Source organism: Lactuca serriola, chromosome 3 (assembly GCF_051521515.1).
Source record: "Lactuca serriola cultivar US96UC23 chromosome 3, Lser_US96UC23_V15, whole genome shotgun sequence".
In the NCBI taxonomy this organism is placed as follows: Eukaryota; Viridiplantae; Streptophyta; class Magnoliopsida; order Asterales; family Asteraceae; genus Lactuca; species Lactuca serriola.
This window is the reverse complement of record NC_136410.1, coordinates 96,226,524-96,238,066: the sequence shown is the minus strand read 5'-3', so window position 1 is coordinate 96,238,066 and position 11,543 is coordinate 96,226,524. Positions and strand designations below refer to the sequence as shown.

The 11,543-nt window shown below is 38.8% G+C and overlaps 1 protein-coding gene across 1 annotated transcript; it reads left to right on the top strand.

Annotated features, from left to right (window-relative positions):
* Positions 1-8,073: 8,073 nt before the first annotated feature.
* On the top strand, positions 8,074-10,285 carry LOC145092892 (trans-cinnamate:CoA ligase, peroxisomal-like). Its single transcript, XM_079030884.1, has 2 exons — positions 8,074-8,431; positions 8,581-10,285. Exons 1-2 carry the CDS (start codon positions 8,234-8,236, stop codon positions 10,060-10,062), a joined length of 1,680 nt encoding a protein of 559 aa, XP_078887010.1. The 5' UTR covers positions 8,074-8,233; the 3' UTR covers positions 10,063-10,285.
* Positions 10,286-11,543: the final 1,258 nt, after the last annotated feature.

The following is an 11,543-nucleotide window of genomic DNA, read 5'->3' as shown; positions in this document are numbered from 1 at the left end:
GTTACTTCAATACTTGCGTAGTGTATACAAGTTATATGAAATCAAAACAGGATAGACCTTCGAATAAGTAACCCTAACTCTAAATCCACAACCAAACAAGGAACAGGAAGTAAAGCAAAGACCACAAATTCTAAGTCTATGACACCTTGATCTCATATAACCTTAGTGTATCCACTTAGCAACTATTGACCTACTAGTAAAGACCTTATTAGTTCTCAGATATGTAATTATAGTAACCCAAAATACTCCTATAGTATTTTAAGTTCATGTTTTGTTCTAATGTTATCATTGTAGTAGTGTTGGTAAGTTTTTAGACTTGTTGACATATCACAAACATTCTCAGGCATATGCTAATCACTTCTCGTACCAACATAGTTGATCATGCTATTTCACTCCCAGAACTGACCATACATCCCCAAGCCTACTTGTGCCATTCAACAATCGTAATACTTTTATTCTGTCCTAGTTACACTGATTTTAGAATGAATGCAGGTATGTATACTTAGTTAAATATTTTACTATTTAAAAGTATAAACTCTGGGTCAGAGTGTTTTAATCCCAATGTGTTTATAGTTTGTATATCTTTTATGGGTTAATATACTCAATTCACTATAAACAATGCTCTGATACCAATCTGTCACACCGCAAAACCAGAACGGCGGAAACGTTTGGGGATGGAGGACGTCATGTACAGTATCACAACACAAAATAATAGTAAACAAGCAAAAAACATCATCCATTGCATTAATAGTATAATTTCATACAAGTGTGTTCTGTATAGTTTATAAGACACCAAAAATGTAATCAAAATACATGATGAGTCTTGAGTGCGCTCCATCTTCTCAAAAGCCGGCATAGGTACCTATCTACTGATGACCTGAGAATACAAGTTATTTTGAAAGAGTTTATCAGCTTTAAAGCTGGTGAGTTCATAAGCATTTTAGTGTCGTTGTTTGTATCAAAATGTTTGTAACAGTGTTTGAAGTGTGAGTTTGTAAATGTTTGTAGTAAAAGTATGTGAATGTTTGTAGTAAAAGTATGTGAATGTTTGTAAATGTTTGTATCTCCTAGAAAATCCTATATTTTCTACTAAAAGTAGCCTTCTACCAAGGCCCGATTGTTTTGTATGTTTGTTTATTGTAAAAGTGAGTAATTTTCCCAAGTGTAACTATCATTAACAAAATATAGTTTATACATTTCTGATTATGTGAGAAGATCACAAAATGAATGCAATGGGAAAATAATATAGTACTGTAGTGTTGTATTATAGTAACTACTGCTATACTAACTACCTTAAACCATATTTTTATCAAGGTATAATGTGATTAGATTGTACCATACTATCGACTATAAACACGATGATGAAAGACATCGGAAGTATTGACATTTGGCACCCGAAGACCTGTAGGTGCTACTATAGCTAGCAGCAAGGTGTAGGATAGTTAATCCAGTATAGATCTATACGCAAACTCACGCTCTCCCTCCAGGAGACTCTGGATACAAATCGAACCATGGCAGTGATGACATGCCCCGAAACAGTGGTTCATATTTATTTTATACTATACTTGTATATGTATTATATGTACTAGTGTATTGTATGTTCTCTTTGTCTAGTATGTAGTATATGTAATGTTTCTCATAATAGTAAGTTCTCTTAGTTTCTCATCATAGTATAGTTGTATAGTTTCTCATAAAAGTATGTTCTCTTAGTTTCTCATCATAGTATAGTTTTATAGTTTCTCATAATAGTAAGTATTGACTCATGAATGAACTGACTTTTGTATGCTTCATTGAACTAGAAGAAATGAGTAGCATATCCCCAAACTGTACCTATTATAGTTTACTAGTTGAATTGTTTGTATGACTGAATGTATAGAACTGAGATAAAAGCCTTTATATCTATACATTTATACATGATATATAACTAAGGATCCAACGACACACGGACAAACAACAGGGTACTCTAAGTCCACAACCCAACAAGGAACAAGAATTAAAGTGAGTTGTCAGTCCTAAGTCCTTCAAACCTTACTTATATAACTACATATGTATTAGACATGATTTTGACAATATATAAGTTTGAAAGATGTAAAAGAAAGGTTTGGCATATATAAAAGTGAGTTTGATAAGGAGTTTAATCATGTAGAAGAGTTTGATAAACAGTTTGAAGTAGTTTGATGGATAAAACAGTTAAAAGCATAGTAAATCTGTTTGTTTGATAGTTATTAATCACATGTGATTGATATAATAACTATGATGTTCAACTTGTATTTCCCCCCATAAAAGCATTTAAAATCATTTAAAAGGTTGATTAAGGGGTATGAACTGACTTGTAGTGAGTGGTTTGGAAGAAAGTGCTGGATAAGGTGCCAAGTGTCAAGTGAAGACTTGAACACATACACACTAATCCTATTTAACATATAAAGACACATATATGTATCTAATTAGTGATTATAACACTAATTAAGCAAGTAAAGACACCCCAAAACATAGAAAACACTTTGGATCAAGTGTTAGAAGATCATAGAGTTGCATCTAAGGGTTATAGGGCTTTGCTTTGGAGTTTACGGTCCAAGAGTAAAATCTCCATGAGTTTAAGGCCTAGGGTTTGCGGCCCTAATGGGTTTACGGCCGTAAACCCATGGTGACTTCTACCATTTTGTTTTTTAAGGTCCTTAGTTCAAGTTGGAAGTGTTCTAGACCAAGTTCTAAGCCTTTGGAAGGAGTGGTGGCACAATTGCACCACTTATTAGTGTTTACGGCCCAAGGAGATTGCATTGGCCGTAAACACCATATGTTCTTGAGTTTCTTGATGTTTTCTAAGGGTTTAACAAGTGATTTAAGCATGTAAGTAGTTAAGAGTAGTGTACTTACAATATAGAAGCTTGTAAGTATGCTTAAAGTCCAAGAACACTAGTGTGTGTTCTTAGTGTTCTTGGTGAAATGAAGAACACTTGAAGATCTATGAAAAGAAAGGATTTCATGGATGAAATCATGTATAACCACTAGATAAGTAGTTGTAACAACAAATTAAGAGAAGAAATGCTTACATTTTTGGAAGATTGGAATGAAGATCTTATGATACTTGAGAGGGAATTGGATGTTCTTGAATTTGAAAGGAAGAAATGGTGAAGAATGTGTAAACTCATGCATATAGCGTGAGTTCACAGACAATGTTGAGTTTACGGACCAAAATCGTAAAGTTTGGCCGTAAACACCTCATTATGGTGTTTAATGCTTGATTGATGCTCAAAAACCCTAGAAGGTACTTCCTTTCATTTGTTCTTTTGATGCATTAAGATTAAAACACCCAAACGGACTCTAAACAAAGCTAAAAGTTAGCAGAAATAATCCTAACTTTGATTGACTATAGGGTTTGTACAAATAGAAATTTCGGGTTGTCACATCATCTCCTCGTTAGAGAGAATTTCGTCCCGAAATTAGAGTTTAAGCAATAAATAGTTACAAATAACTATGCGAAAAGATGAGGGTATTTCAGATTCATTTGATCCTCATGTTCCCAAGTGAATTCAGGTCCTCGCTTGGCGTTCCAGCGAACCTTCACTATTGGGATACGGCTTTGCTTTGTTTGCTTGATCTCTCGGTCCATGACCTCTACAGGTTCTTCCACGAAGTTGAGGCTCTCGTTGATCTCGATCTCGTCGAGTGGGATTACAAGAGTCTCGTCGAATAGACACTTTTTCAAGTTCGAGACGTGGAAAGTAGAATGTATGTTACTAAGTTCGCGGGGTAGATTGAGTTTGTAAGCTACAGGGCCGATTCTAGCGAGAATCTTGAAAGGCCCTATGTATCTTGGATTGAGCTTCCCATGCTTTCCGAAGCATATCAAGCCCTTCTAGGGTAAGACTTTCAAAAGAACGCGGTCTCCCACCTGGAATTCCAAGGGTTTCCTTCGTTTGTCTGCGTAGCTTTTCTGTCGGTCTCCAGAGGCTTTCAATCGTTCACGAATCTGAACGATCTTCTCTGTCATTTCCCGAATGATCTCCAGACCTGTGAGAGTGCTGTCAGGAACTCGTCCTTTAGCTAACTGGGTGTCACCCACCTCAGCCCATCACATAGGGGATTTGCACTTCCGGCTATAAAGGGCTTCAAATGGAGTAGCCTTGATGCTCGTTTGATAACTGTTGTTGTAGGAAAACTCGACAAGGGGTAAATGAGTATCCCATGCCTTCCCAAAGTCGATCACATAGGCTCGCAACATATCTTCTAGTGTTTGGATATTTCTCTCACTTTGTCCGTTAGTCAGTGGATGGTAGGTTGTACTCATGTCCAGCCTTGTTCCAAGGGAACTTTGTAGTGACTGCCAATACCTTGAAGTGAATCTACTATCTCTTTCGGAGATAATGGATATAGGAACACCATGCAGTCGTACGATCTCCCGAATGTATGTTCTAGTAAGCTTCTCCATCTTGTTAGTTTCTTTGATAGGCAGGAAGTGTGCAGACTTGTTCATTTTATCGACGATGACCCAAATGGTATCAAGTCCACATGTTGTCTTGGGTAACTTAGTCATGAAGTCCATTATGATCCGCTCCCACTTCCATTCTGGTATCTCGGGTTGTTATAGTAAACCTGAGGGTTTCTGGTATCCGACCTTAACCTTAGCGTAAGTAAGGCATTTACTAATGAAGGTAGCAATCTCTGCTTTCATGTTAGGCCACCATTATATCTTTTTAAGATCCAGATACATCTTATTCGAACCTGGGTGGACGGAATATCTAGTGCTGTGCGCCTCGGTCATGACCAAGTCTTTGAAACCACCATGTTTCGGTGTCCAGATCCGGTCCATGAGATATAAGGCTCCGCCACCCTTGACTTCCAAGTTCTTATCCATCCCTCTCAGGGATTCACCCGCCACGTTTTTAGGTTTTAAGGCTTCGATTTGCACCTCCTTAATTTGTGTGGACAGATGCGAATGGATAGTCATGATCAATGATTTGACCCTTCGACTAGAATATTCTTTCCGACTTAGGGTGTTTGCTACTACATTGGCTTTACCCAGATGATAACGAATTTCGCATTTGTAGTCATTGAGTAGCTCGACCCACAGTCGTTATCTCATGTTGAGCTCCTTCTGGTCGAATATGTGTTGTAAACTCTTGTGGTCTTTAATGATAGTGTTTTTCGTACCATACAGATAGTGTCTCCAGATCTTCAGAGCAACCACAACTGCTCCTAGCTCAAGACCATGTGTGGTGTAGTTGACTTCATGTGTCTTCAGCTGTCTCGAGGCATAGGCGATGACCTTACCTCGTTGCATCAGAACACAACCGATCCCCTGGTTGGATGCATCGCAATATAATACGAAGTCTTATATCCCTTTAGGGAGGGATAGTATATGTGAAGTGCATAAGGCTTGCTTCAACGTTTGAAACGTTTTTTCTTGCTTCTCTTCCCAGTCAAAGGCCATGCCTTTTTGGGTCAATGTTGTAAGAGGTTTTGCAATTCGCGAGAAGTTTTGTAAGTAGCCAGCGAGGCCTAGAAATTGACAAATTTTTGTAGGCGTCTTCGGTGCTGACCAGTTCTCCATGACTTTAATTTTGGAAGGGTCCACATGGATTCCTTCTTTGCTAACCACGTGTCCTAAGAATTCGACTCTTCGGGTCCAAAATTCACATTTAGAGAACTTCGCATAGAGCTTCTCCGATCGTAAGGTTCCTAGGACTTGTTGCAAATGATCACTATGTTCCTCCTTACTTTGTCGTCAATGAAGACGATAACGAACTGATCCAAGTAAGGGCGGCATACCGTATTCATTAAATCCATGAATACTGCGGGCACATTGGTCAATCCGAAAGACATCAACACGAACTCGTAGTGTCCGTAACGAGTTCGGAAGGCTGTCTTCGGAACTTCCTCCTCTAGCACTTGTAATTGGTGATATCTGGATCTTAGATCAATCTTTGAAAAGTAAGTCGCCCCTTGCAGTTGGTCAAACAAATCGTTTATGCGAGGCAGATGGTAACGATTTTTGACCGTAAGTTTGTTGAGTTCTCTATAGTCGATACACATACGAAACGATCCATCTTTCTTCTTAACGAAAAAGGTCGGTGCTCCCCATGGCGAGAAGCGAGGTCTGATAAAGCCCTTGCTGAGCAGTTCTTTAAGTTGACCAGATACTTCCTGCATCTCAGCTGGTGCTAATCTGTAGGGCGATTTGGCTACTGGGGTAGCTCCTGGGACTAACTCGATTATGGACTCGACTTGTCGTTGCGGAGGCAATCCTGGTAGTTCTTCTGGAAAGATGTCGGGAAAGTCACGTACTACCGGGATGTTCTTCAGGTCTTTCGTTTCGAGGCTCGTATCGACAACGTGAGCAAGGAATGCACGATATTCCTTACGTAAGTACTTCTATGCTTGAATACTTGAGATGATATGAAGGCTCGTGTTGGGTTTGTCGCCATAGATAATAGGAGTTTTGTTAGATGGAAGTTTAAGGCGAACAACTTTCTTGTAGCACATGATGTCGGCGTGATGAAGACTCAACCAATCCATGCTGATTATGACGTCAAAATTTTAATTGAGACCGACATGAGGTCGATTGAGAAGGTATGGTTATCTAGAGTTAGGGTACATCCTATGTATATACCGCTAGTGCTCTCAGTTTTCCTGTTAGCCATTTCTATAGTGAATGGTTCTTTAAGGGTGCGTGGTTGTTGTTTAAGTAGGCAAGCAAATTTCTGATTTACGAAACTTCTCTCCGCACCAATATCAAATAGTATGCATGCATAAGAGTTATCGAGGAGAAACGTCCCAATGACCACTGTAGGGTTGGCAACCGCTTCCTCGTGGCCTATAGCCAAAACTCTTCCTACTCCACCGGCATTCCCTGCCTTCAGGCAGTTCCTTTTGTAGTGGCCCACCTCGCCACAACCGTAGCAAGCTTGGCCCACACCAGTGCCGGGGACTTGGGTGATCGGCCTCGCCAGAGACTTGCAGAAACGGACAATGTGTCATTTTCTGTTGCAGTTAGAGCACTGCATTTTCCGACAGGGACTGTTGTGGTGGGAGTTACATTTGTTGCACTTTGGCAAGCTTCCAACATACTGCTTCACCGGAGCAGTAGCGACAGGGGTTATCGCAGCATGAACCGCCACGACTCTCTGCTTCTTAGCAGCTTTTTGCTTTTTCTTGTCCTCCCAGAATTTCCGCTTGTTATCAGCGGCTTTGGAGGGTTCTGAGATGACTAGGATTGTTGTTGATGACAGGGTACGGACCCTATGGTCAATGAGCCATTGTGCCAATCGTTTGACACTGTCGAATGTAGCGAGGTTTGAAACTAGTACATTCCCTAAAGGCAATCTAGTTAAAATTAATGTACTAAAAATTAAATTAATGATGGTTAACTAGTGAAAGATAAAAAGTTAAGATGGTTCAAATCATGAGAAATCAACAATTTAAGTATATTTTATGTGGAAAATTGAAAAGAAGTCACTCTACTTAAATCAATAATTGAAGTATGATATAAAAAATATAAATTATGTTATAAGATATGAAATTCCTCAGTATAGTAAACCACAATGTTAAATTTATTATTAATTATTGTCATTAATATCTTTGAAAGTTAATATATACAAAATTTAATTTTCTATGCTTCTGTATCCCCTATTGTGTCGGTATTTCTAAAATATAGGGGTTAATTATATTCTAATATATTTATGGGGGATATATGGAAAAATGTATTCTAATACTTAATTCATATTGAAAAAAAAATCATATTTTGTTACAAAATGACATATATATCTTTAAATCTTAGTACAGGAAACCATACAAAAGAAAAATAATTTATTATTAACTATTTTCATTAACCTCTTCATAAGTTAATATATACATAATTTATTTTGCAATTTTTTGTATCCTCTCTTTTGCCCGTATTTCTATTTCTAAAAAAAATTAAAATGTATTTGTATTAGCTTTAAGAGTAAAAAGTCAATTTTGAGGTTAAAATAAAAAACAATAATAATAAAAATAAAAAAAAAGGATTTTTGAGTTTTGAAAAACCAACTTTTTAGCACTATTAATTTCTTGGATAGGATAAAGGAGAGATTAAGCTCCCTACTTAATGTCTAACTTAAATGTCTTGGATAGGATAGAGGGAAACCAATTTCCCCATCACCTTTATCCGGTAGATACATAACCATATTCTTCCTCTCCTTCAATCTCTCTCAAAGTCACAAACCAAACCTAAGTGTGATCTATCGAAGCGACCGCAATGAATAAACTTGCAAAGTCTTTAGCAAATTATGTCCCTCTTACTCCTGTAACTTTCATCAAGAGAGCCTCCGTGGTTTATTCCAACCGTACATCCATCATATACGGCAGAACCAGCTTCACTTGGCGACAAACTTATGAGCGATGTTGTCGTCTCTCCTACTCCCTCCGCTCGCTTAATCTTTACAGGAACGATGTTGTAAGTTTCTTCACTTTAGTCTTCAATATTCGTCATCATGCATGGCTTGTAGACACGATTAATTGTACACACGGAAACAAATAGAGTTTTCTGATACGTACGACTGGGTTCATTCCTTTAATTGAATTTTTGGTTGATTGATTGAATAGGTATCTGTACTGGCACCGAACATTCCTGCGCTATATGAGATGCATTTCGCAGTTCCAATGGCAGGAGCTGTGCTTAATGCAATTAATACAAGGCTGGATGCTAAAAACATTGCCGCCATCCTCCGTCATTCTGAAGCCAAGGTTTTCTTTGTAGACTATGAGTACGTTCCCCAAGCATCTGTGGCGCTAAGGTTGCTGATGGTGGGTTCGAAAGGCCAGCATAGAATGCCTTTGGTCGTTGAAATTGATGATATTAACAAGCCCAAGGGTGTCAGTCTTGGAAAGTTGGAGTATGAACAGCTTATCAACGACGGCAACCCCGAGTACTCAGGTGAAAAACTTGAGGACGAATGGGATGCCATCGCCTTGAACTACACATCTGGAACCACCTCCGAGCCTAAGGGGGTGGTTTATAGCCACCGTGGTGCATTTCTGAGCACCATGAGCTTAATTCAAGGGTGGGAAATGGGTACCGAAGCTGTGTTCCTATGGTCACTGCCAATGTTCCACTGCAACGGCTGGACGTTTACCTGGGGTGTTGCAGCTAGAGGTGGCACCAATGTCTGCATACGCAACACCACCGCCGAAGAAATATACAAAAGTATTTCGACCCACAACGTAACTCACATGTGTTGTGCCCCTGTTGTTTTCAACATCCTTTTAGAGGCTAAAGCCCATGAGCGTCGTCGAATAATCTCTAATGTCAACATACTCACTGGTGGGGCGCCTCCGGCTGCTGCCCTCTTGGAGAAAATGGAGGACCTTGGGTTCCACATAACGCATGCTTATGGCCTCACTGAGGCCACCGGACCTGCCCTTGTGTGCGAGTGGCAATCCAAATGGAATCAGCTGCCTAGAGATCAGCAGATGAGATTGAAGGCTCGTCAAGGCGTAAGTATACTCACACTCGCGGATGTAGATGTCAAGAACAAGAAAACAATGGAGAGCGTACCACACGATGGCAAGACAATGGGAGAAATCGTACTCCGAGGAAGTAGCATCATGAAAGGGTACTTAAAAGATGAGAAGGAGACTGCGAAGGCTTTTCAGAAAGGGTGGTTTTTAACCGGAGATGTTGGAGTCATACATCCGGATGGATACATAGAAATCAAAGACAGATCGAAAGACGTGATCGTATCTGGTGGAGAAAATATTAGTAGCGTGGAATTAGAGGCTATTCTATTGAAACACCCTGTCATACTCGAAGCAGCAGTGGTGGCGATGCCTCATCCAAGGTGGGGGGAGAGCCCTTGTGCTTTCGTTGTTTTAAGAAAGACAGGAAGCACAACTGAAACAGAAATCTTGGCATATTGCATGAAGTATATGTCGAAATTTATGGTTCCAAAGAAGGTGGAGTTTGTGGAGGTGCTACCAAAAACAGAAACAGGTAAGGTCCTAAAAAAAGAGCTTAGAGAAGTGGCGAAAACCCTTAAAATCTACAACAAACCCAGAAAAACGATAGATCTGGAAATGAACGTTTAGTTCCATGATTCCATCAATCTTGGTGGCAACAAGACCACGCCTGTCCAAATGTATATGGGGCCCGGGGAAAAAAAGAAAAAAAAAGTCCGTTAAAGACAAGTATAATAAATTTAAAAAAAAAAATATCATTTATTCTTCATTACAAATGCGTTCAATTAGCAATAACAAACAAGTCAAATTGTTTATCTTTTGAAATAGTTTGAGTTTGAACCAAGTTTAGGCCCTAAAAACCATTTAAGTAATAACTTTTTTAAATATATACACTACATATCTCAGAAATTTTGGGCCTTTGAGCGGTCGCCCGGATTGCCTACCGTCTAGACTGGCCATGAATTAGACAAACCGTATATAAGACTGTTTATCCGTCAACCTAATATTTCACTGAAAAATATTTTCTCTAGTACACATATACAATCAACCAAATTCAGTTTTTACTACGGTTACTCCATTAGTAGATGTACTCTAATGATGTGACGTGTGTGACAACATGCGTATGCAGGATGACCACAAAAATTTTATAGCAAAAAATATTTCCTGATAAAATATAATATAATAAAACCGGGTTTTTCCCATGATGTGTGGTTCTTTTTCCAAGTTATGTTCTGCTTCTTCATACTATAGTCATTATAGAAATCCAATAAAGAAGGTTGTCTTTTGAACATACATTAGAACTAGGGATTAACCGATCTAATCCGAATCTATAGAGGTGGCAAAAATTGACACGACACGAAATAAACGGGTTTGGGTAAGATATTTCAACCCATTTAAATAAACAGTTTGACACGACACGACACGAAAATTAAATGGGTAAGGTTAGGGTTGAGAATTTCAACTCGAATATGACTCTAAAATAACCCGTTTATTTATATGCAAGTTTTTTTTAAATTATTTTAATAAATTAGAAAGATACAAAACCAAAACATAAGTAAAAGAAAACCTTCGAATTGAATTGATTTGTAATGTTGAAATGACTTAGCCGTCTAGATCAAGACTTCATTTTAGTTTTTTTATTATCTCCCAAACTACCCGGTCCCTTTCACCACTCTCACATTCTCGTGACCTTGTCATCCGCCTCCCCAACTCCCACTCTTTTAATTTTGTCATCTGAACTTGCTATAACTTCATCTATTCTGCCTCCAAACTATTAGTTTTTCCTTACCGCCTACCCAACTCCTACTCTTTCAACATGCTCAATCTTTTAACCTCACATGACACGACATATTTCAAGGTATAGCCCTAACCTGAAACCCGACACGAACTCGACATGAAAATAAACGGGTTGACACGATACGAGACGTTAATTAAACGGGTCGGGTTAGGGTCAAACACTTTCAACCCGTTTAGTGTTTCGACACGACACTACACGATTGCCACCTCTACGAATCTAGCCACCTAATTATGAATCGACCTACTAGATTGGATGTCCAATCACAATTGGATTGGATCCGTTTCGAAATTTCGATATCTAAATGAATAAAATC